This window comes from Sus scrofa, chromosome 16 (assembly GCF_054392235.1).
Source record: "Sus scrofa isolate SSC_HxYL_T2T_F1_AM1 chromosome 16, Sscrofa_HxYL_maternal_Yorkshire_Landrace_v2.0, whole genome shotgun sequence".
Taxonomy (NCBI): Eukaryota; Metazoa; Chordata; class Mammalia; order Artiodactyla; family Suidae; genus Sus; species Sus scrofa.
In genome coordinates, this window is record NC_139398.1 from 16,154,458 (window position 1) to 16,180,769 (window position 26,312).

The 26,312-nt window shown below is 49.2% G+C and overlaps 1 protein-coding gene across 1 annotated transcript in view; it reads right to left on the bottom strand.

Moving 5' to 3' along the window:
• Positions 1–7,437: 7,437 nt before the first annotated feature.
• Positions 7,438–26,312, bottom strand: part of ANKH (ANKH inorganic pyrophosphate transport regulator) — a 165,525-nt gene continuing 146,650 nt past the window's right edge. Inside the window, exons 9-12 of the mRNA XM_003359727.6 lie at positions 12,685–12,814; positions 10,555–10,678; positions 9,834–9,933; positions 7,438–9,448 (exon numbers count right to left, since the gene is read on the bottom strand). Coding sequence (XP_003359775.2) covers positions 9,335–9,448; positions 9,834–9,933; positions 10,555–10,678; positions 12,685–12,814 — 468 coding nt within the window. The 3' untranslated portion in view covers positions 7,438–9,334. The remainder of the gene's footprint in view (positions 9,449–9,833; positions 9,934–10,554; positions 10,679–12,684; positions 12,815–26,312) is intronic.

A 26,312-nucleotide genomic window follows, 5' to 3' on the forward strand; every position in this document is an offset into this window, starting at 1 on the left:
CTAGGAACCCACCGCTCAGGGGCTGGGCATCTAGAGAGCAGTGTGGGGTTGGTGTGAGCAGCCACAGCCTGCGCTAAACAGCAACAACAAGCTATTTCATCCTTCACTGCCCCATTCCGTTGGGTTAACAAGCAAAATGTCTGATTGAGATACACCTTCCCCCTCTTCTTGTCTGAATTGTGCTCTGCTCAATCCTGAGGGTGGGATTTCTGGCATTTCTCCTCCATGGGCTGCCCGCCACAGTAGGACGTGTAGAGAAAAATAGATCCAGATTGTGGATCCCAGGGAAGGCCTTCGGAATTATAACCATCACATGACCACGGACATACCAGCGGTGTTATGTGTGTATAAAATAAGAGAATTTATGTGTGTAAATACAGATATACACACTACCTTCCCACTTAGCATTTCTGTCTTGCTCAAAACCTGGGCATTCTTCCTGCAAGTTCTCAAACTTCTCTCCCCTCCCCACTCCTCCTATTCCTACCTCTTGTCTGGGATCTGCGTGAGAGGCCTGGTAATGACCTTCTGACTTACTGGGTCTGGAGGGTTCATTCCTGACTCCTGTCCTCAGCACAGTCCCAAGAAGCAAAGCCGATTTGGCTTTTGGGTGGAAAAGCCTGGAGTGAACTGTCCCCCTTGGCTCCCTAGGGCTGAGGGAGGTGTTTTCTGCTCCGCCCTCCATGACCCTGCACCCTCACAAGCTGCAGGAATTTTGTTCCCACCAGCAGGTGCTGCGGGGCTGCTTCCTTGTCCCCTGGGGGACAAGAGGGGTAATTTGATTTTAAACTGATCAATCAACCTGGCAAGGAAAAAAAAGTGGAAAGAGACAAAGACCAGTTTTAAATGGCTTTTGATTCTCATAATGGTGAATGTTTTCCCTAGATATTTATAGGCCAGTGCTACTCCTTTCCGGCATCGCTACTTCACGTTCTTTGATCACGAGACCAGCCTCTTTCCCTAGTTGAGTGTGAGCTTGAAACCTCTCCCTGAATTGTCCTCTGAAGAGGTACGACTGGTTGGCATTTCTGCTGCAGAGCGGGATTGCCAGTTTCCTTAGGTCCTTGCCAGTGCTGAGCAATGTCAAACTTCGATCTTTGCTAAGTTGATAGTTGGTCTTTGAATTTGTGTTCCTCTGCTCAAGCAAGGCTGAGCCTGTTTTCTTCTGTAGAAGCCATTCATGGGTCATTTTCTGGGAACCATTTGTTCATGCTCTTTGCCCATCTGTTACAGTTTCTACCTAGACAAGTCGTATGTGAGAATACTTTGGGTTTTCCCATCTGTGTTTCACAGAGAGGTGTAGGACTGGGAGCATCCACAAAAGAAGGCCCGCAGGGTGGGCTTTCAGGCATCCGTGTCAAGCCCTTTTGGTGACAAGTGACAAGAACTGGCTCACAAACTTCTACCTTATTAGTTCATGGAGCCATTGACCTTAGTGACAAGAAGAGGGGGGTTGGAGATAAGGCTGCAGGAAACAGGGCGGTTGTGCAAGTGACCCTAGGTTCAGAGTATGTTGGGGGAGGAACGTGTGAATGACTTCATTCATCAAAGAATATCTGCTCTGGGCAAGCACGGTGACAAAGTCAGGGATGTGAGAAGAGCTGGGGCAGCCCCGCCCCCATGCCTCTCCACCCGTCCCCACGTGGGAGCTCACATGCATTTGTAACATAAGCTGAACCAGGCGTAGAATCGCTAATCACTGATGGCTCATCATTCCCTGCTCCATCAGGAGTTAAGAGCAGGAGGAAGAAGCGAGGCAGGAGAGCCAAGGGTAGAGGTCTTAGTACTCTTTTTATAATTAATTTTTTTTTTTTTTTCTTTTTAGGGCCACACCTGCAGCACGTGGAAGTCCCTGGGCTAGAGGCGGAATCAGAGCTGCAGCTGCTGGCCTACACCACAGGCATGGCAATACCAGATGGGAGCTGCATCTGTGACCTATGCCACAGCTCACAGCAGTGCCAGATCAGAGCTTCAACTGTGACCTACGCTGCAGAGAGGACATGCAGAGGAAGGGGGAGAAGTGAGAGATTGCTGGGAGAGAACGGACAGGGTTAGAGACTTGACAGGGGGAGGTGGGATGTGGTGTAGGCGGGGTTCTGGGTGGGTGCTAATGTGATTCATCTTGGCAGGAGACAATGTGGGAGGGGTGGAGAGGAAGTGTGCATTGGCGAGGGGCTTAAGGCCAAGGCCCTTCTGGGAGCCCCTTCTGAGGAGATATTGGTGACTGGGCGGCAGCTCTGGAACAAGTCAGGGCTGGAAAAGCAGCCTGGGGATCCCCAGTGTATATTTGGAATTGGAAACACAGGCCCAGATTAGGTCACCCAGGAGCACGTAGAACTGGATTCCCAGCTAAGGTGGGAGCAGGCCTGGGGCCTTGGAGTCATTTTCCAGAGAGCGGAGTTAAATAGCGTGGGGAAACACAGTTGCGGGGTGAGGCAGGCTGCTGAAACCCAGGAGAGGCAGCTCCGAGTCTGGGACTGAGCCCAGAGGCAACAATAAAGCAGTACAGAAAACTGTCATCTCGAGCCAATCAAGAACGTCACGCCCTTTTGATTCCAGGCAGTGATACGACATGTTCTCTATAGCAGCGCACAGGAGGTTAAAGAAACGAGCACCATCATTCTCTGAAGACCTTAGGGCTTAAAGAAGAGAATTGCTTTTCACATAAAGACTGATAAAAAGCAAGTGTCTCTTAGATGTGGGCAGGAGGGGTTTTCACATTCTGTTCCTCTCACTTTCCTAAAGCCAGGCTGCCTGGTATCCCCATTCTAGAAGGGGTGGGGAGAAGCTGGGCCCCAGAGCAGTACTTTCAATATTACTATAGTTATGGGAAGTAAAAATTCATTTTAATACAGAATAAAATTTGAAGAAATAGGTCATATTTAAATAAGACAGGGAGTTTGGGGAACTATTCCAGTGGTTTCAGCTACCAAAGCAAAGAGCGAAATTTTAATATCTCATGTACATTAGACAAAAAAGGGAATTTGTAGTCAGAATCAGGAGACTACATCTTGGGGTCTGTGAAAACAGATGCGTGGTTAGAAGAAGACAAGAAACTAAAAGCAATCTCAATCATATGTCAACCATTTAAGTTTTACTTAAAGTAAAATTAGAGTATAAAAAGTATTTGACAATACATGACAGGCACAAATTCCTCCCCTCCAAAAAAAAATCCAAGAAGGAAAAGCATATATAACTGCTTTTAACAATGCAAAAACTTATGCCTATTAATTACGTACACAGCACTTGTTTAAATGCAACGTATATTTTATACTGACCTCTGCAGTCAAGTTTAATCAAGGCTGCACAAATATTTTAATGTGATTGGTTTCAACAGTTAAATTAAACCCACAATTTTGGTGTGAAACTGAAACGCCTGTAAGCTGACAGCCATAGCACACAGAGAATAATGACTCCCAGTAGACTTAATTTTATTAAAAAAAAAAAAAATCTGGATTGCTGCTAATGTTCAGACCTGAAACCAAGAATGAGGTAATTTTATTTTTCCATTGTGGGATCCCATATCATGTTCTAAATCCTAGATCTTGGAGTTCCCTAGTGGCCTAGCAGTTAAGGATTCAGCATTGTCACTGCTGTGGCCACATTCGATCCCTGGCCCTGGAACTTCCTCATGCCATGGGCATGGCAAAAAAAAAAAAAAAATCCTCGATCCTACGTAGACTTTTGGACCAGGAAGGTGCCTTAGCAATTGTCCAGGTGACCAACGTGAGGCCGGAGAGGTGTGGGTGATGTGGAAGATTTCCTTAAATGATTGAGCACAGCCTTGTCGGTATTGGGCAGAGTCCTGTGTGTGGCACTTGTCAAGATTCCTGAAGCTCTAAGACTGGCTCCTTGGTCATTCTGGCTTTATAGGTATTTTCCTTCTCAATACATCACTAAACAAACCCCCAGGAGCAGCGTATTTGCCTTTTGGATGTGGCGCTCCCTGGGGGCGTGGCCTGCTTCTCCGTGACTGGTCCACATCCTTAGGTGCTAGGTGGCTGGTCTTGATATGTACCCTGTATTTCCTTTGTTCGACCAGGGCGGCTTGATTTCGCCTTCAATATCTGGTTCGTCCAAACTGTGGGTCGTCCTCCCTCCCCCTCCCACTGTCCACGGCCCCACACTTAAGGGAACCAGACACCCCACTCCCAAGGCACCATTCCTTGTCCTCGGTTCATGATTGGAGAACATCTGCCTGTAAATCTTAGAGTAACAACCAATCTCCCTACATCACTGAATTTCCATGAAGCCAGACAGTGAATGGTTCAAGCATTGTCAACTGGTCTGTCCCTATCTCCCGCCTTCTTTCCCTAAAGGACACCACATATGCTTCTGGGGAGAGAAACGCCCCCTGGCTCTTATGCGCTTCTGTTGATATATACGGATTGTAGAAGCCAATGCCAAGTCTTGTTACTAAAGTGCACTTGAGGTTACATCTCACTGATAAAGAGGCACCGAACAGAACATGAGCTGAAGCTCTGGGCAGCTGACAGCCATCTATAAACGTGCATGGGTCTTGCACAGTCTTTCACAGACCCTGGTTGATTGCAAATGAGGCAGAGAAAGAATGACTCTTGGAACCACCTGGACTTGGCAAAGATGATTAAAAAGAGAGAGACTGTGGAAGCACATCTTTGGTGCTCTTTGTGGAGAGTGTAACAGCTCACAGCTCTACGCTCCCCTCCGGAGGAGAAAGTGATGTCTTAAGCTCTCACCAGCTCCTCCTCAGTAGTTTCTCTTTGGAGATCAAATTACTCTGAAGTTTGTTACACCTTTTCTTTTCGGAGTGAGGTTTGGGTTATTTTGATTATGCAATTGCATGTCTCTCATTGTGAATATTTGGATAGTTAATTTTAGACCTTTACCCTTTAAAAGGACAGGCAACAGGGCCTTTGCATGTATTTTTCTTCAGGTTTTCTCTACATCCTGTTTTATGTGTGGTCAGATCAGCTGATGAATCAGGTGATGTTTTGCTGCTTCAAGGGACAGAAATAGAGACTCAAAATAACCACACGGGGGAGCATCTTGAATGTTTACCAAACAGCTAGCTCAGAAACATGCTTTTCTACAGTTCAAGTGTTTATGAAAGCACCTTGAGAGGGCTGTGCCTGAGGGTGGCTCTCTGCAGAAGATGGGCTGGAGCCTAGTTGTGGGGAACTGGATGCACGTGCAACCCAGATGTCTCAACACTTACAGATCTCCAAGAGCTGTAAAGCCTTGGTTGTTGCAGAAGGTCAGGACTTAGAACATAAAAGGCCCCTTTCCTGCACTGTGTGTTGCTCTGATTGATGATGACCTCACCCTGAGTGTGGCGGTCAGCTCACTTTAAAGTAGGAGGCCAGGAGTGCCCGTTTGGCTTAGTGGGTTACAAACCCGACAAGTATCCACGAAGATGCAGTTCTATCCCTGGCCTTGCTCAGTGGGTTCAAGGATCCGGCGTGGCTGTGGCAGTGGTGTAGGTTGCAGATGTGGCTCAGATCCTGTGTTGCTGTGACTGTGACGTAGGCCGGCAGCTGCAGCTCCGATTTGACCCTTAGCCTGGGAGCCTCCATATGCTGCAGGTGCAGCCCTAAGAAGCAAAAAACAAAACAAAAAAACCAAAATGAAGTAAGAGGCCAGAAACCCTGGCTGGTTGGTACACACCAGTCATGCTGTTCTGGTCACTGTCTGCTGAGAGATTTACACAAGTACAAAGATTTTTAAATATAAGAAAATATTTCTCAAGGTAATGCCATTTAATTACAACAATGTGAATACTCTCTCAGTCTATCTCCCACTTCAGAAAAGTGGGAGAAAAGAAAAAAGAAAAAAAATCCTGAGAACTACTAAGTCTAAATGGATGTGTTTCTGGGAACTCAAGATACAAAATACATGCATCTCCCCCTGCCCATTCCTTCCAGAATCCCCAAAATGAGAATGGATTAGGAGGAGGGAGGTAGCTTTTTCACTTCTTGAATAACTTTTTCACTTCTTGAATAACTTTTCTGACATTTGGGAAATGCAGTGACTATCCCCAACCCCAAGAGAGATCAGGAAACCCTGTGCAAGGACTCTGGAGCTGGCTCCTGGTTTGGGAAGTGCCTGGGATATGGAAACAGCCCAGCTGGATGGAGCCAGACCACAATGGGGCCCTGGGCCCTCATCGTGCGCCTCTCGCCCTCTGCACCTCTTGTGGTTATTTTCTGAGAGGACTTGGGGAGTGAAAAACAAAGCGCTTTTACTACTGTAACGAAGGTTACTTGGCCCCATTCAATGTACCCTAAACCAACACTAAAAGTTTCTGAGTATCACCATCCTGGCAGTTCCAGAGCCAAACCATCTGCTAGTGCTAAGACACAACGCAAGAGAAAACACACGTGCAGAACAGAAGACAACCTTGGGCACAAGACCAGCCCCATGTAGGCAGCAGTCAGGGGGCACGCTTGGCTCTTATACTGTGACATAAACCCCTGGCCGTGGTGCACAAATGCAAGGATCCCAACAGGTGAGGGTTTCCAGCCCATGTGTAAACCTCTGGACGTGCCCTGAGCCAGTGGCCTGCAGGTCCTGCCCTATCGACTTTCCTGGAGCGAGCCCGGCCTGCTTCCTCCTGCTCAGATCTTGGTGTCTCACAGATGCCAGTAGGACCGAGGTCTGGCTCATGGGTGCAGCGCCATTTCTGAATGAGCTCAGAAAGCATAGAGGCCACAGGATGAGGTGCTCTGACCTGGCCCGGCCTGGCCTGGAGAAGACCCCCAGGATGGAAAGAGCATTCTGAGTGGCCCAAACTCACTCCTCAGCATCTAAAAAAAAGCAGCTTAATGCCCTTGTGGTTTTAGATTCTAGTGCAATGCATTGGTCCATCCTGAGAAAGTCACATCTGGTCCTTTCTTGGTCCTTGACCTGAGATTCTCACGGCACCCTCCTAAATACTTCTGTGAGCTGAGTGACTTGCAGGAAAAAAGAAACCTGTGTTGGAGGAACGTTTCTTTGGGCGGCACATTCAAAGGGGCGCCCCACCCCCCTTACCCTGAAAAGTGGGAAGGAGACTGGTTCCTTTCCACCTGTGTTGCTTAGAACAGATGCAGAAGAATCTGCCAGCAATGGGTTTTGCTTGGGAAGTGAAGGTGTGTACTTGTCAGGCCGAGCGACTCAAACGGCCCAGGTGGAGGAACTGTAACATGAGCAGGGAGTGTGCGCCTCGAGGAGAAAGGTTTGGGACACACACGTGGGTCGGCACAGTCACAGCTCTGTCGTTGTGGTCTGGGCCTGGGCTTGCTTCCTATGTTTTCCAAAACTCTGACAAGACACCCTGGCCCATGAATCACGATGCCCCGTCCTAGCCGCATAAATGAAAGAACCTCTTTGGTCTTCCCCGGTTTTGAGGGGAAGAATTTGCTTTTTCAATACTCTTTAAGCTCCCACCCCACAAGCATGAACTACTAGTCACACATGTTCAAAAATACTGTTGTTTAATTTTCTAGTCATGTACTTTAAAAAAGCCGATACAATTAGACCCCCCCCCCCATTTTCTCAGATCTGCCCCAGAAACCACCCCAAAGGTATGTGTCTAAATTTCTTGCACTCAAATATATATAGACATGGGGGAGAAACCGCTCAGAGGAAGCGCGTGAGGGTTTTGTTCCCCAGGTCACTGGGTGACCAGAAGTGCGAACGAACCCTGTGATGTTCGGGGCTGACTCCCAGCCCTTACATTCTTTTTTTCTATGAGGAACAGTATGATTACACGGCACTGAAAGGAGTAAGTGCCAAAGGCTTGACTTTTCGTTTTTGTCCTTCTAGCATCTCTTTCCCTTCCCACTATGGTCTACATCAGCTGACCCACTCGTACCTCTGTTATTCATAATGAAAAATAGTTCTCTGGTCATTGACTGACCCTTACATTTATATACAAATGACACACTATAAAACTGCTGCAAACAAGACACAATGCTCATTGATACAATACGTTTCAACCGCAGGTATGTGGTGCACACAAGCAGTCACCATATTGTATTAGAGACATTTTATTGAAAATGCGAAAATAGGAAATGTATTATAGCCTAAAATAAATTACATAACATATACAGTATATATTTATATCTTTAAAATATTTTTGTGTCTAGGTTCTTTCTGTCTAGGAATTTTGACTAAATCAAGAATTTAGTGAACTGTGTCCATATTTTTTTTTTTTTTAAAGAAAAAACCCGCTTTCCAAAACTTAGAAAAATATACTGCACTGAATGGATTTCAAATGTGTCATTTCAGGGAATATCACAGAGTGACTCTGCCGTCATTTATAAAATGTCTTGCTTTCTCATGCGGCGTGAGAGGGGACTTACACTCGAAATTACCTGTACCGCGCGGTTAGGACTAAGAATGGCAGGTCAGACATCTACTTCCAAGGTAGCGATACAGCAGCCGGGCATTAGAAGGCTAGATTATGACTTAAAGCTTCCGTTCACTTTAAAAACTAAAATGTCGAGTTAGAATGCTCTGTTTCACTTGCTCTAGTGCCATCTTCAGGAAAGGTGAGTGAAAAACAAGCCTTTGGGGAAAGTCATGCCCAAGGACACGGCGATGGGGAGATGCACTTTGGTGACAACTTTGACAAGATAGCTCAGGTATGTACATGGCGGGACATGAAAGCGCACACTCAACTCTAGGAAAATGCGAGGTGAAAGGCTATCGCTTGCACATGTCAGCTGGCTGTTTCCGTGGCACCTGAAACCTTCCCACGCAAGACTATGTCCATCCGTCCATCCGAGGAGTGCATTCACAAATCTCTTCCTCGTCGTGAACGGCCACTCCGGGCCGCAGCCTGGCGCTGCCCTCTGCACGCGGGTGGCAGACAGTTAATGACTCCATGGTGGGAAGCTGCTGGGCCACGTCTCTGCACAGTCATGTTACTGGGAAGCCAATCAAAGAAAGTTGTCACCTGCTGATTCTAAGGGAGATGCAAGGGGACAGGGTGAGTCTGTGGCCTGCTGGGCGGTGGTGGCTGAGGGGCGATGGACGGCACAGCCGCAGTCCTTTGGTTCCAAAAGGAGATTGTCCAGGGGGAGGGAGAGGCAACGAGGACTACGAGGCAGCTACGTCTTTGGGGTTTTCACGAAGCGGGGGCATGAAGTCGACTGTTCTGTTTGTTTCCACCAAGCCATGGCGAGACCACCCTGCAGGTCCCCACGTCAGTGTGAGCATCCCCGGTATGCCCGAGTGTCCGCGAAACCTTTAAACCAAGGCCTCTGTTGTGACCCAATCAAAAAGCAAACCCCAAACCGGAACGACACAAGAGGGAGAGCAGATGACACTGGAGTGTCAGCTGTCCCTGCGGTGCCCGGGCGTCGGCGCCTCACTCAGTCTCCTCCCTCATTTCCACGACATCCGTCCCCTCCTCTGCTGGAGGTATGTCTGTCATCGCCGAATCCTCCCCCTCCACGGCAGACTCATTCTCCATCTTCTTTTTCTAAACCAAAGAAAACTCATCAGCCTGAGGCTGGGACACGTGGTAGTGGAGCCAAGAGCAGGGAGAGGCCATGGGGTCTCAGGGCCCCCTCGCCCAGGCCTTGGTTGGGGTGACCTTGCCAAGGCTGCATCTCAGGTCAGAACATTCCTTTCAGTTGGGTGACTGGGCATCGTCTGTGTGCCTGGCTCTGCGCTGGGCACTGGGGGTCCCGCCTTCCACCTCTTGTCCATCAGCTGATGGAGACCTGCCTCTGCCCCAGGACACTTCCCCGCGGCCCTTCCCAGTGACGGCTGTGTCCTCCCTTCCCCATCACGGCCACCATGCAGGTGCTCCAGGCACCTGGGGGAGTGCCACGCAGGTGGGTGGTTGTGGCGCCAGGTCTTACCTGTTTCCGGTAGACGTAGCATGCTGCTATGGCGACCATGGTGGATTCTCCCACAAACCCTGCAAGGAGGGAGCCCACGCCTAGGGTTGCTCCGTGTACCCTGGGGATGAGAACACAAGAGGCCATGTGTCTGTGAAAGTCGTGTGGAGGCACAAAGAGATTCAAAACGCAGCAGCCAAAACCCAGGAAAGGTGCCAAGAACAGGAGGACTGGACAATTGCAGCGAGATCTGCTGGCTGGGGCTGCGCCTAATAAACAGTCCACCTGCATGAGGAGGGGCTCCCCCTCCTTCTCTAGGTCTCAGCTCAGCCTCTGCTGGGGGGCCACCTCCCCCCACTTGTGAGCCCACAGCATCCCGCCTCTCCTCTCCGTATAGTGCAGTTTTAGCAGCGGTGGAACTGACCAAGCTCCTTTCCCAGGAGATGGAGAGCCCCCGAGGAGGACGAGGGCAACTCCCTCCCTCCCTGGTTTTTCACCTGCTGTGCCTGCACGCCGCCATGGTGGGTGCTTAGCAGAGCTGGGGCATGGCTCTGACCCAGAAAGTGCTTTTCTAGAATGGATCTTAACGGCCTCCCACTGGGTGTCCAGGCAGAGAAACAAGGCATCACTCTGCATGTCTAATTCCAAACATGCTTAGGGATTTTACTGGAAAAAACAAATGTAAACTTCTGGAGTACCGAGTGGCAGCCGGGGCCCCTAGCCCCCGGCCCCCGACACGTACCCCAGGTAGGGCAGGACCACCAGGCTGGTGATGAGGACGATGATCCGAAGCACGGAGCTGGGGGCCAGGACGAAGGTCTTCTTCAGCGTCATCAGCCACCCGGTGAGATGGGCCCTCACGGTGACTGAGGGGAGAACCAGGGGTGCATCAGCAATGCCTGCTTCTCCCCGACCCGCAGCCTCCAGCCCCCAGAGCCGCTGCAGCACAGCCAAGGTCCTGGGAGGCTGGGTGGGACCCACTGCTATTGCCCTGGGCTGCTCACCTTCTCTACCTGGCGGGGGGGGGGGGGGGGTTTCCCAATCGCTGCCTCTGGGCTGGAGTGGGGGTTGGGGGGGAGGCCTGACTCCACCCCAGCTCCCCACCCCATCACAGCCCTTAGTGTCCTGGGTGGTGGGCAGCTCCTTTCCCCACCTGACTGCCATCCCTGGGGGGTGGGGGTGCTGCCAGTCCTACCCCCACGCCCCCACCCAGCCTTAAGCTCAGATCACTTCTATCTAGAAAATTCAGAAGCGGCAAATGGATGGTGAGAAGCTGGATCAGAGACCGGGTTTCGTGGCCCACAGGCTGGGGGAGACGCGGAGGCACAACGCTGGGTGAGGAAGAGGGACCTGTCTTGCTTCCCTGTTTCTTCCCCAGCATCCTGACCACTGGCCCTTGGCCGGCTCCCTCATTTCCCTATGTCAACGTTTCACAAAGACCAGGTGACCTGTTCTCGCACCCCATCTCCCCATTCTGACTTGCGAGGTGCTGGAGGGAAGGCAGGGCCCCAAGCCCCATGGGCCGTGTGTCAGGTACGGACAGGTTGGTTTGCGGGCAAAGACATCCTTGGGAATCGTTTCGGTTTGATCTGAAACTGGAAGGGGTTTGAGGAAGCAGAGGCCTAGTCCTTTATCCCAGACACAGGTGTATCCCAGGGGAGGAAGTGCTCACGCCTGGGGTAGGAACTCGTGTCCAGGGCGCATCTGGAGGAAGAACCCACTGTCTTCCTGGTCTAATGCTGGGCTCTGCCCGCCCCAGGAGGAAGCCTTGAATTGATGAGTTTTGGACACTCACATGGGTTTGGCCAAAGGAGAGGGGGAGGCCCTGCAGGCAGGGAGCTAACCTGTTGTCCAAACCCAGCTGGTTGCAAGGACAGATGGGCCTGCTGCCTGCCTGCAAGCCCCTGACCTGTCAGGGAAGGAAGTGGGATCGAGAGGAGACTAAAGGCAAATCCCACACCAGTCACAGCTCTGGGACCTTCGGCCCCTCCTCAAGCCCGGACTGGCAAGTCCATGACACATGCCTTGATCTCCAGGGAGTACAGCCTCCTCCCAGCGGCCCCAAGCTTGGCCACGCCCAGTGGTCCCCCACCCCCACCCCAAGCACCAGAAGGAATGTATGGCAGCCTCCACGAATGTGTGGCATCTAAGAGCAGGGGCAGCTTGTGGCCGGACTTGTGAACAGCACGGCATGGCAGGTGTGCCATTGCCTGGTTCCATGGCCCATTTCTGACCTCAACTTTTCGCCTGGATTCTTCTTTCCTCCAGCAGTCCTTTCAGAATCTCTGTACATGCATAGATTTGTGTAACCACCACCACATAGAAGATACAGAACAGTGCGACTGTGCCCAAACCTTTGCCATCCCTTTGGGTCTACTTTTCCTTCTGTCTCTCTTTTTTCTTTTTAGGGCTGCACCCATGGCATATGGAAGTTCCCGGGCTAGGGGTCGAATCAGAGCTGCAGCTGCCAGCCTACATCACAGCCACAGCAACACCAGATCTGAGCCATATCTGTGACCTACAGCACACCTTAACCCACTGAGTGAGGCCAGGGATAGAACCCGCACCCTCGCAAATATTACATCAGGCCCTTAACCCGCTGAGCAGCAATGGGAACTCTGGGTCTACTTTCTTTTTACTGAGTTTGCAACCACTGTCCTTTAAGAGACAAATGATGCCTGTTTGATTTGTTTTTCGAATTTCAACTGACTGAATCATGTCTTTGCATTTTTTTAATCCACTGTGAAATTGAAAAAAAGACACATTTTCTTTTTTCTTTTGGCACAGGGCTGCAGACGTTTCCAAAGAAAGAAGACCAAATTGGGCATGAGGGTAAACAGCAATTTTTCTTTCATTCTCTGTTTTCCTTTACCTGGAACCGGGAAGAAGGAGAAGATACGCAAGGGAACGACGCAGAGTTCTGCAAAGGCAAAGTCCACACCAATGATGTCTATCAAAATTTTCTCAGAAACGTTGGGGGTCCAGAACATCACAAAACAGAGCTGTAGGGAAAAAAGAACAGGAAGCAAGACTGTTAGAAAAAGGCACCAATGAGTGAAATGAGACAGGCAGGTATCACGTGACACCCGAGGAGCCAGGAAAGGGGGTGAACCGCCCGACTGGGGAGCTGGCAAGCCGGTCCTCCAGCTGCCAGACAACACGGGCCCTCCCTTACTCATCACCTCTGCCCCAGAGGGGGCCTGGCAGGGGGCAGATGGGACAGGCACCTGAGTGGGTAACCAGGGGTGGCGGGGGGTGGGGGGGAAGACTGTGCTTTTGCGGAAGGGTTCTCACCTAGGCTGAGCTCAGCAGTTCAGGGGGGACATGTTTATGAATGCAATTTTTACAGCTTTAACCCAATAGTGAAAAGTGACCTGAATTGGATGCATGCAGAACCACCCTGAGTCAGCACACCTGCTAAAAAATGGAAATGCTAATATCTAATGATATTAGCATTAGCAGTTATATTAGCAGTTCAGGGGGGACATGTTTATGAATGCAATTTTTACAGCTTTAACCCAATAGTGAAAAGTGACCTGAATTTGGATGCATGCAGAACCACCCTGAGTCAGCACACCTGCTAAAAAATGGAAATGCTAATATCTAATGATAGGCCTGGAAGCTGCTCAAGATCTAGTTAAGAGAGGAAGAGACGAGATCTAGTTAAGAGACAACAGCCTCAACATCTGGAATCTGGGGAAGCAGGTGGGAAAGAGGTAAGCTGATTTAAAAGACGTGAGAAAACAGAGTCCTTAAACTGACAGGAGAAAGGGAGTTTTCTCTTGCCCTTCCCATCTGTACACATCAGGGGATGCGGCCACAGGCCCTTCTGCAAGTGGAGTGAGGTCAGGCTCTTCCAAAAGTGGGGTGAAGGCAGGCCCTTCTGGAAGTGGGGTGAAGGCAGGCTGGAGGAGAGTCTAGTTAGTTCATCTTCTGCTCCCCTTGCTCAGCTGGTGTAGTACTATGCCTCCTTGAACTTACTAGATTTTAGTCTCTGAACAAAGCAAAACAGGCACAGGTGAGGGCAGTTACTGCACAGAAACAGAAGAATTAAGGGATGGATGGCATATGGAATGTTCTGGCCTTCTTCTTCTATTCACCTCCTGGGACACAGGAAACCAGTTCAGGCTGGCCCCCTGCAGGCAGGAGATCAGAGTGCTCTCTGAGGAACCTGACCAGCTCAAGAGAGAAGACTGCAAATTCCCGAAAGCTGGAGGTTCCTGACAAAGGAGCACCCCCACCAGAACGAGCCATCAGTGAGGGCCACACAAGGAGAGACCTCACCCACCTGTGCGTAGCTGCCAGCCAGCTTCTAGTGCCCCACCCCTAAAACCGAGGAGGCAGCCAGGGATCACCGGGCTTTGAAGGAAGGACTCAATATGAAGAGACTAAAGCAAAGAGGAAAAGAACTTGGGAGGAAATAGAGACAATACTGAGAGGCAAAAGGGGGAAGGAAGAGGGAGGGAGAGAAAGAGGAAGAGAACTTTTCCCCATTGATATTTCCAGTGACTGAAGAAGACACTCTAGCCAAGAACAGAATGGAAATGATATTAAAAAGACATTTCAGAGTTCCCGTCATGGCGCAGTGGTTAACGAATCCGACTAGGAACCATGAGGTTGCGGGTTCGGTCCCTGCCCTTGCTCAGTGGGTTAACGATCCAGCGTTGCCGTGAGCTGTGGTGTAGGTTGCAGACGCGGCTCGGATCCCGCATTGCTGTGGCTCTGTCGTGGGCCAGTGGCTACAGCTCCGATTAGACCCCTAGCCTGGGAACCTCCATATGCTGTGGGAGCGGCCCAAGAAATAGCAAAAAGACAAAAAAAAAAAAGAAAAAAAAAAGACATTTCAAAGAACAAGAAAGACATCCCAGGAATGAAAAAAAAAAAAAAAAAAAGAAAAGAAAAGAAAAAAAAAGCAGGAATGAAAAATTCACTAAATGACAGATAAAATTGAGGAAACCTACCACAAAGATAAAGCAGAAAATGAAGACCTGGCAAGTACATAAGAATGGATTTTAAAAATATAAATAAAGGACCAGCGTAAGACGTCTAAGATTCAAATACTATGAGTTCCAGACAGTGAAAACCTGAGAGCTGAACGATATAAATTTTAAGCCTGAAAGGGTCCATCATGCGGACATGGCACAGTGGGTGAAAAAAGACCCACTGGGCATATGGCACTGGACAAGGTTTGGGGCTGACACTGGATTTCCAGAGCTGCCAGCTTTAGACACTTAGGGATCCAGCACTGAGAGAAGGCATGGGCAATAAGTTAGCAGGGAAAATCCCCTAGAACTTGAAACCAAACTGTCAATTAAGGTTATCTAGAAGAAAGACACTTTTGGATGCTTAAAGTCTCAAAAAATTTACCCTCCATGCATACTTTTTCAAGAAGCTTTTGAGGGTATACTTTGCCTAAGCAAGGGAGCCATAGATGCAGAAAAAGAAAGATACAGGGTTGATCACAGTGACCAAAGGCACAGGAAGCCCCCAGCCTAGGGTAAGGGAGCTCCTCCCGGGAAGGCCCACAGGTCAGCTCTCCGTCCTGGAGCGGGTTGGAAGGCTCCCAGAGATGCTTCCTTAGGAGGTGAAACAGGAAACAAGATGTGTGTGAACACATGAAAGGGGGGTTTTGCAGCTACAGGAAATGGTAGGAATAAATGAGTGGTAAGTCATGACTGCTTTGGAGTTCCCGTCGTGGCACAGTGGTTAACGAATCCGACTAGGAACTCTGAGGTTTCGGGTTCAATCCCTGGCCTTGCTCAGCGGGTTAAGGATCGGCGTTGCCATGAGCTGTGGTGTAGGTTGCAGATGCGGCTCAGATCCCTAGTTGCTGTGGCTCTGGTGTAGGCCAGTGGCTACAGCTCCTATTAGACCCTAGCCTGGGAATCTCCACATGCCTCGGGAGCGGCCCTAGCAAAGGCAAAAAGACAAAAAAAAAAAAAAAAAAAAAAAAAGTAATGACTGCTTAGTTTCCAGAAAGCTAAGAAAAATGATAACTAAGACAATGATTAAGTCTGGGAAAAACTAATTTTTTTTTTTTTAAATGAAAGGGCATCATTGCTCAGCTCTCAGAGTGGACCACAGTCTGAATCCATCAAAAGATGTGAAGACCCTGGAGTAAGAGAAGGAGAGAGGGCAGGTTGGGAGAACAGCTATTGTGGGGAACAATCCTCAGAGGCCCAATGATTTTTTTTTTTTTTCCTGGCTGCACCCATGGCACATGGAAGTTCCCAGGCTAGGGGTTGAATCAAAGCTGCAGTTGCTGACCTACACCACAGCCACAGCAACGCAGGATCCGAGCGGCATCTGTGACCTACACCACAGCTCACGGCAGTGCCAGATCCTTAACCCACTGAGTGGGACCAGGGATTGAACCTGTGTCCTCATGGGTACGAGCTGGGTTCATTGCTGCTGAGCCACAGCAGGAACTCCTCACACCCCATCTTCGACATGAAGGGAAAAAACTTCCTTAGATCTAGCAACTCAGAGCTCAGAGGTTTTATCACCTAGTGGCCTGGACAAGTGGTCCCTGCCATCTTTTCCCATGGCTAAAGTACCAGCCTGAAATGGTGAGCTGTCACTCACACCTTCAGCCCAGATCTGGTGGCAATTTCAGATCACACCTTCTCAATGACACTGGACAGCACTGGGACAGGATTCCATAGCAGTAAAGCTGTAAAGAATTAAATGAGCAGGAGTTCCCATTGTGGCTCAGTAGGTTAAGAACCCAGCTAGTATCCATGAGGATGCGAGCCGCATCTTCAACCTACACCACAGCTCACCGGATCCTTTAACCCACTGAGCAAGACCATGCTTCCAGGATGAAAATGCTCCTTGCCTTCCAGCAAGTTCTTTAAAAAGTGACTATTTCCTACCTTGCCCAGAAAGGAAAACATGCAACGCAGAAGCAGGTATGGTGTTGATTAAGAGCTGCAATACCTATCTGTAGGTCAGCTTTCCCCAAGAAACAGATTGAGCCCTAGCATCATAACCAGATCAGATTTAACCAATCTGTTTCAGAAGACAAGAAGTTCTACAAATTAACCTCACAAGGAGAGTTCACCTTGAGTAGTCTTGACTCAGAACATGTCCTGCCAGTTGACCAGGGCATGCTGGGTTCTTCAAATATTTGCAGAGCCTAATGACATTGACTTTTCCAAACCAGAACACAAAGCTAATAAACTACTGACAGTGAACATGATTTGTTCCTCGGAGGAGCTGCAGGGTTGGGTTTGCCAATGAAGAGCTTGCTGTCAACATTATCTCATTAGGAAGCAGCCAGCAAAACAGAACAACCCACTCAGTGCCCAGATCTTGGTTTTTCTATTTATTTTCCTATAAAAGGAACCGGGGCTCCTTGGAGAAATGGCTCATTCTCAGACGAGGGTGGTAAATAAACAAGATGATCAGCTTGGAATAATGTATTAAAGGACACAAGAGTCCAGAAGAAAGAGCGCCCAGTGGCAAAGCTGGAAGAACCTGAGCAACAAAGAATAATTGGGAGTTCCTGTCCTAGTGCAGCTGTAACAAACCCGACTAGTATCCATGAGGACGAGGGTTCCATCTCTGGCCTCCACTCAGTGGGTTAAGGATCCAGCGTTCTGGTAAGCCTCAGTGTAGGCTGCAGACGTGGCTCGGATCTGGCACTGCTGTGGCTGTGGCGTAGGCCGGCAGCTGTAGCTCCTATTGGACCTCTAGCCTGGGAACTTACATATGCCGCAGGTGCGGCCCTAAAAAAAGACAAAAAAAGAAAAAGAAAAAGAAAAAAAAGAGATGTAGTATTGAATTACTTTCCACAGCATACAATATATACCAATGAGTCCATATTGATATAAACAAGGGCAAATCTCCAGCACAGAATTCCAAGTAATTTATCTGGATACCCTCAAGGAAGGGGGGCATATCTCCCCACTCCTGAAATGTGAGCTGACCATGGTAACTTCTTTCCAAAGCGAGGTCAGGATGGAAAGGGGGAAGAAGGCCTTCAGAGTGGAGGAACCTGGCAAACGTGACCTTGGCCAGGCGATCAAGGTCAACATCATCAGGATGGCTCGGTTGCTGGCAGGTTCTCTTGATAAGATGTGATGAGAATGGCATTTCCCGCATGTGGTTTTCCTCCCCAAAGCCCCTAAGCCCAGTCTAACCATGAGAAAACTCCAGACAGACCCACATTGAGGTCCATCCTACACATAACCCAACCAGTATTCCTTGAAACTGGGAAGGCCACAGAAACAAAGTCTGAGAAACTCTCACAGACCAGAAGAGACTATGGAGACAACTGTACTGTAGTAACATGGATGGGGCCCTACAACAGAAAAAGGACATGAGGAAAAAGCTAGTGAGATCTCGATAAGCTGTGCAGTTTCGTTCATAAGAATGTACCAAGGTTGGTTCCTCAGTTGTGACGAATGTACCACAGCACAGTAAGATTGTGAGGTGAAAGTTCTGTGCTATTTTCACCATGCTTCTGTAAACCTAAAATAATTCTAGGAGTTCCCTGGTGGCTCAGCAGGTTAAGGACCTGGTATCGCCACTGCTATGACTTGGGTCACTGCTGTGTTGAGGGTTCCATTCCTGGCCCGGGGACTTCCACACACTGCGGGTGTGGCCAAAAAAATTCTTTAAAAAAAAGTAAGAAAAAAAAATAGACAACCCGTACCCCACTCTTTTGACAGACTATGATTCTTTTTCTGAAGACCAGGCACTGACCATGAAATTTTCACTTTTGAAACACTAATTTTGAATTTTTTTTTCAAATTAGTGTTTCAAATTCAAACTAAATTTGAATTTTGAAACACTAATTTGTATTTCAAGATACAATCATCTCGAATAGAGTATATAGACACACCTTCTGTCTCCATGATCATTAGCTGCTTCTTTTTAGAATTGTATTAGCCTCTGTAGAAATTGACCCAAAGGGTTTCAGCCTTTTTATACACAACCTTAACATGAAGTTTCTCTGGTTAGCATATGTGTTACAGTCACATTTCTTTTTTTTGGCTTTTAAGGGCCACACCCACAGCATATGGAGGTTCCCAGGCTAGGGGTCTTATCGGAGCTACACCTGCTGGAGTTACAGCTGCTGGCCAACGTGGGATCCAAGCTGCGTCTGTGACTTACACCACAGCTCATGGCAATGCCAGATCCTTAACCCACTGAGCAAGGCCAGGGATCCAACCTGCGTCCTCATGGTTCCTAGTCAGATTTGGTTCTGCTGAGCCACGACGGGAACTCCATACAGTTACCTTTCTTTCTCTTTCTTTCTTTTCTTTCTCTTTTTTCTACAGATTGAAGGTTTTTAAAAATTTTTTATATGCTGTTCTTAAACAAAGTTTTACTGAAGTGCAGTTGAGTCACAAGGTTGTGACAACTTCTGCTGTGCAACAAAGTGATTCAGTTACACAGAGGCACCCATCCATGGTCACATTTCCAGTGAGGGCTTGATTGGCAGATCAATGAGTAATGCAACATCTTCTTTAGAGGACCTCTTAAGCAGGTTTCAGCTTTTGTTTTCGTTTTTGTGTTTTTGCTTTAAAAAATGTCAAGCTTTATTGAAGTGTAATTTACAGATAATACAGTACAAGTGGCTAGTTTTTTTTTAGTTGCGCCTATGGCATGCGGAAGTTCCCAGGCCAGGGATCAAATCTGTGCCATAGCAGTGACAATGCTGGATCCTCAACTACTAGGCCACTAGGAAACTCCTGGATTAGTTTTGACAAGTGTATATAGTATGTTGTTATTCTCTGTTGGGAGCAGTATTTAACTTTTTATTTCCAAATCCAAGTCATAGTGAGCTAAGTTATGTCAAAGTTTAACCGTATACTAAGATCCCCAAATAGGTTTAGGGTGTACAGAAAGGAAGCCCCGACCCTTACAGAAATAACACTTCTGAGCCCAAGCTGCCACAGTTGGAGTCAAAATGACCAGGACCACAAAAGAGCGTCTCTCCCAAGAACTTCCTCATCCAGAGTCAGTCCCTGACCTGCCCTGGGACTGAGTCTCTTTCCCAAGAACTTGGGATTTGAAGAAGCTGATTGTCTCCATCAGCATCTGAACTCAGAGAACATACAAACCCAGCCATGGCAGGACAACACTTTTCCACATGTCCCGAGAGGATTCCATTGCACAAAGGAACACAGCCAAGAGCTCTGGTTTTGCCTTGACTTCCGGGAGCTGCTGACCAGGCTTTTGAGGAACTCACAGAGCTGTCTCCATTACCCTGAGTAATCGGGTTAGTACTAACTCAGACATTCTTAACCCTGCAGTTAGAACGGAAACACATGCAGCTGTTTTGAGTTAAAATAGTTGGCCCTGCGCATCATTTTTATTTTGAGGTTTTACTTAGAAAGAAGGGTTCAACTTAGGTTTAATTAGGTTCAAGTCTTTACCGGGTAAACCAGCGGTTAACCCTCAACAATACTGCATACATAGAGGTGATTACAAGCTTGGCTGTGGACCCTGCGCTTGGTGAATTAGTTGATTTACATGCTGGGGCCAGCTCCTTAGCGCACCTCAGATGACCTGACCGCCCGCACGTCTGCAGCCTCAGGCTCAGGAGCCCGTGATCTGCGCAAAATGCTCCCACCAGTGCCGCGCAAGGCAAACATGGCTCAAACTTAGCTCTCATCATTGTAAAAGGTTTCCTGGGACCACAGTAAATGCTGACAGTGGGGCCGTCGGCAGGTGGTGAGATTAGGATTGATTTTATTTTCCTCTTTGTATATTTTTCCCTCTTTTGCACAAAGAGTGGATCTTCTTTTTTTCTGGCTCTGAAAACATTTTAGAATAGAAAGGACCCTGTAATCTGTCTTCACAGATAAAGTCAGTCTCCGTATGTGCTCATGACAGGGGTGGGGCAGTCTTGTTTTGGGCGGGGGGTGTTTCACAGCCAGTGCCATACACTCCAGGCCGCAGGGACACCGATTTAATTTTCTTGGGGGTGGGATTGGGGGCGGGGCAAAACAAGGCCAGACACCATCAGATACACACACCTGTCTTGCTTGAGTTTTCACAGAGGGCTGATGTAGACCTGAGGGATGCTATTTGGCCTTTTGATTCTTAGCATCAAACTGTGCTGGCTGTACAGGGGGTGGGGGTGGAGGTAGGCTGGGGGTGGGATGGGGGAATTCACAAAGGGTTCTGAGGGTTGCGGTCATGACTCCAGGCCCGTGGGACATCGTGGGTGGAGAAGTGACATGATCAGATTGTTGTTTTGATAGGCTCTCCCAGGGCTGGGTGAGAACAGAGGGGGACAGGGGGCTCAAGGGCAGGAGCAGGGAGAAGCCCCGTTGGGGGGCTACTGTAACAATCCAGATGAGAGATGGCTTTGGTCCAGGAAGTGAGACATGGTCAGATCTGGAGGTGTTTGAAGTGGGTGCTAATGGGGTGTGCTGAGGGGTCCACATACAGTGTGAGGGGCTATGATGAGAGGTGAGTGCACATGTCTCCTCCTCCAGGCTGGAGGCCTGGCTGCCTGGCGGAGGGGGCGGGTGCTGTCCTCTCCACAGCTGCTAGATGGAGTAATTTCTAAGAAGGTTCTTAAGGCTAACAGCGAGGTTATGAGAAGTCACCACATCTCCAGTGGAATGACAGCATTTCATCAGAACTGTCTCTAAAAACCACGGTGAGTCCTAATGTAAAAGAAAAAAAAATGCCATTTTACCAGGGTGGAAATGCCTGGCGCAGACTGTGTGTGAAAAGGGCAATGAATCCAATTTCCAGGGGATCAGCATGAAAGGCGGTGGCGGGAGCAAGCCTGCAGTACTCTCCAGAGGGAATGGGGCTGCTGTCCTGTGGAGCCGCTGACTGGGACCGCTGACCCATCCTCTGAAAGGGTGAGAGGCCACGAAGGGGCAGCACGGGAGGGGGTGATCCAGAGGAACACGTCTGAGCAGGGCAGAGTCAAAGGTAGGACGATGATATATATAGGACAATTTATATTAAAAGGAGGAGCTATGTAAAAAGGAGGACTTTTTTTTTTTTTAATGGCCACACCTGCAGCATATGGACGTTCCCAGGCTAGGGGTCCAATTGGAGGTATAGCCGCTGGCCTATGCCAGAGACACAGCAACGCCAGATCCAAGCCAGGTCTGCGACCTAAACCATAGCTCACGGCAATGCTAGATCCTTAACCCACTGAGCTAGGCCAGGGATTGAACCCCAATCCTCATGGTTCCTAGCTGGATTCATTTCTGCTGCACCACGGCAGTGTATCTTTCAGACTTAATATGACCACATTCTTAGGAAGAAACAAAGGGTTGATTGAAAGAAACTGCATACTTCAAACAGTAGGGGGCGCCATAAACCCAGCACGCAGATGGTGCTCCAGTTCCTAAATCCTGCCCATTCCGTCCATCCACAGAATGTTAATTCTTTCCTCCTCTGATTTGAAGAATATTTAGAAAGTTCCAACCTCAGCTTATGTTTAGCCTTTACTTTTGTTGACTGTTAACAGTCAGATTGGAGCTTGTGAGAGGCTGGGGTCGGGGCCGGGGTGGGGATGGGGAGTCATTGTTTAATGGGTAGAGTGGTTCAGTTTCGCAAGATGAAGACTTCTGTGGATGGATGGTGGGGACAGGAGCACCACAATTTGAAGTTATTGAACTGTCCACAGAAACATGGTTAAGGTGCTAAGTTATACGTGAGGTGTACTGTACTGTAGTTTTTAAAAATTAAAAAGAAAACTGGGGAGTTCCCATTGTGGTGCAGCAGAAATGAATCCAACTAGGAACCATGAGGTTGCGGGTTCCATCCCTGGCCTCGCTCAGTGGGTTAAGGATCTGGCGTTGCTGTGAGCTTCGGTGTAGGTTGCAGACGCAGCTCTGATGCTGCATTGCTGCGGCTGTGGCATAGGCCGGCGGCTTATAGCCCCAATTTGACCCCTTGCCTGGAAACCTCCATGTGCCTGGGGTGTGGCCCTAAAAAGCAAAAAAAGAAAGAAAGAAAGAAAGAAAATTGGAAACTGCTTATAACAACACAGCATGCTTGTTCATTTGCTAACTGCTTTAAGAATACACGTGTGCCCCATGGCCTTTGAGAAGCCCCTCTCTGCTTCCACAAGGCAGCTTTTTTAACGACCCTGGAGCCCTCTTCCAAGCCTTGGACCAAATGGAAACAAAGCTTTTTGCAACAACAACAACAAAAGCATGCGCGTGTGGATGTGTGCTGTCATTCTATTATGAGGGCTTAGGTGGAGATCAGGGGACCCGTCTTAATTGTCTTTAATCTCCCCAGAACAAACCAATCAACCCCTCAAACCTACAATGTATGATGATTTAAAAAGCAAATACTGGATTAGTGAATCCCAGGACCGGGGCATTATTTTGTGCTCCTCTACCGAGGACACCAGGGTCTGGGGGGCTGTGCGACTGTCCCCAGGTCACCTCATCTGTAAAGGGTGGGGCCGGGATTTCAGCCTTGGCCTTGGGGATGCAGAAGCCTTGCTCTTCCCATGTTTTTGGGATGTCTAAAGACACCTGAATGGCCCGGGGGGTACACGGTACACAGACACTGTGAGAAAACGCGAATGTCTTCAGTTCAGCTCATCTACCTTCGGGCCTTTCGTCCTCCCCCCACGCACAAGAGATCCTTTTCTTTGCCTGGATAACGCGGACAATGGGGAGGCAGGCTCGGGGCGCGGGCGTGGGGCGGCGCAGCAGAAACAAAGCCTCACACAGGCTGTCCTTGTTGGAGACACAGGGCCAGTGTGGTACCTCGGTCGGAATAAGGCCGGTAGTGTCCGCCACCCCGATGGCTGAGGGACAGGTGCTGGGTCAGGTCAGCCAGAGCAAGGGGTCGGGGTGGGTCACCCTCACCAACCAAACTTTTCCCTGTGAGCACGGGGCTGACTGGACAGGGTCCCGTGCGGTGGCCTTTGCTATTTCTCAGTTTGGACTGTGCAGCTTTCTGGCACACAGCGGAGGGGCTCAGGGCTGGCCTCTTTACTGGGATGCAGCTCGGACGGGTGGGTGTGGCTAAGAAAAAGGGAGCCTTGAGGTGCTGGTTGGGTGCTGACATATGCTGTCCCATGATGTAGCAACAGTGGAGGTTTAATGTGCTGGCCAGAGCCCTTGGGACTGTCCATTATATGTCAAAATGGAAGGAGGGGACCTTATCCATGTCCTTGTTAAGCGAAACTGACCTTTGAATGATGAAAAAGCCCCCTAACTGGGGGAAACTGAGGCTGTGACAGGCAAGGCTGGACAACACTCCAGCCTGCGACTGGTAGGCAGGGCATTTTCTGGTGTTTTCTGCCGGCAGCGCCTTAGCCAAGCTGCCCAGACCTTGAGCAGAGCAGGTGGCCGGAGCTGGCCTGGCAGGATTAGGGGACTATAAATACTGCCACTGTCAGTGACCTCGCTGCCTTTCCAAGGTGGTGGCCGCTTTTGGGGGGAGGGGACAAGGCAGAGTGGAGGTCCTGTTTGTGTCTGTGGGATCTGTGCTCTCTGAGGACTTAAGCAGTGCAAACAGCAGAAGTATTTTAAGATTAGCTGAACCTCCCTTGAAAGGGATTATCTCAGTGTGTCACAGAGGGAGAGGCGGATGGATCAGACCAGCCTTCCGCACTGCTGCCTCCTCTGATGCTGCGCCTTTTGTTTTCTTTCCCTCTGGGGGGGGTCCCCCCAAGACCCTGAAGTTCTGAAGCTTTAGGATTAAAACGTTTCAAATACCAAATATCTTCACCTTAGATTCTGCCGTGGCCTCCACCCCTTGGGTGGCATGTATGTTCGTGCTGGCCTGGGCAAGATGCGACACGCACCCAGCGGTGTTGCAATCCCAGGCCTGGTGTCCACAGACGGCACAGCCACCCCCTCCGCTCTCCAGTAACCCCTCCCAGATGAGGCTTATCTCAGGAAGCTGGGGACCAAGAGGAAGAACAGCCTCATTGGATGGAACAGTGGCCGTCAAAGCAGAGATGGCCACTCACGTGGGAGAGAGTGACCATGTCCTTGTTAAGCTCACAAGAACCAGGAAAATAAAAAACCCCCAATCAATTAAAGGAAAGAGATTTCAGCTGGGAGTCCCCTCCCTCACCCTGCCTTTGAAAATGCTCTGCTGGGAGTTTCCATCGCGGCTCAGCAGGTTAGAAACCTGCCTAGTATCCATGAGGCTGCGGTTCCATCCCTGGCCTCACTCAGGGGATTAAAGATCCGGCATTGCCTTGAGCCGTGGTGGAGGTCACAGATGTGGCTTGGATCCTGTATTGCTGTGGCTGTGACGTAGGCCAGCAGCTGCAGCTCTGATTTGACCCCAAGCCTGGGAACTTCCATATGCTGCATGTGTGGCCCTAGAAAGACAAAAAAAAAAAAAAAAAAAAAAAAAAAATGCTTTGCTGAATGCTATAGAGAAGTTCAGGCTTTTTGAGTAAAAGCTGCTGCAATAGATGATCCATTTGTCTTCTCCACAAAAAAAAAAAAAAAAAAGAGAGAGATTTCAAAGTTCATGGGCAAGAGGCAAGTAAGACCTAATAACAGCAAAGATTCTGAAAGGAGCTGGAAAGCTCTCAAAAGAGAACTCCCCTCCCCCTCTACAACCAGAAAAGAGAACAGCAGGCACCTGAAGATGTCAGGGGTTCCCCAGCTGCTGGGGGAGGTAGCCAGTTACCTGCCATCTCCCTGCCTTCGTCTGCAGGCTCCCAGGCTCTCTCTGCCCACGTTCCCGGAGGGTGAGCCCAGGAGAAGTCTAAGGACTACCACCTTCAAGGTCTCACAACCTCCTGGATGAATCAGGTCAGGCAGGCAGAAGTCCAGCTACACTGAATGCCCGCAAGTGCTGAGATCAAGAGAAAGAGCCTTAAAATAGTTACATTCGAAGTGAGATGAGAAAAAGGCAAGAACCACTAGGGGCTGAGGTTACATCCCAAGCCCCTCCTTTGAGCCTGCCTTTTTCACGACAGGGAGTCATCTTAAAACTTGAAGGTGGAGTTCCCGTCATGGCTCAGCAGTAATGAGCCTGACTAATATCCATGAGGACGGAAGCAGAGAACTGGGGAGATACCAGGAGAAAATCCCCTAAAGATGGATTCTGGGAAGTGGCCAGTCCCTGACTGTCCTGAGAATATGGCCAAGGGAGTCTTAATGGCTCTTGTGTTTCACCTCCTAACTGATAAAGCCCCTGGAGCCTTAGGCTGCATAAACGACAATTCTAAGGTCAAAACTGGACAATCTTTTTTTTTGTCTTTTGTCTTTTTAGGGCCACACCCATGGCATATGGAGCTTCCTAGGCTAGCGGTCTAATCGGAGCTGTAGCTGCCAGCCTACGCCACAGCCACAGCAACACAGGATCTGAGCCGGGTCTGCGACCTGCACCACAGCTCGCGGCAACGCCGGATCCTTAACCCATTGAACGAGGCCAGAGATTGAACCTCATGATTCCTAGTCGGATTTGTCTTTGCTGCGCCAGGACAGGAACTCCCCCAAACTGGACAATCCTAATCCATTCCAGACCTGATTTGGAATTTTTGCTCCATGGTCTCAGAGGACACTGACAAACTGAAACAAT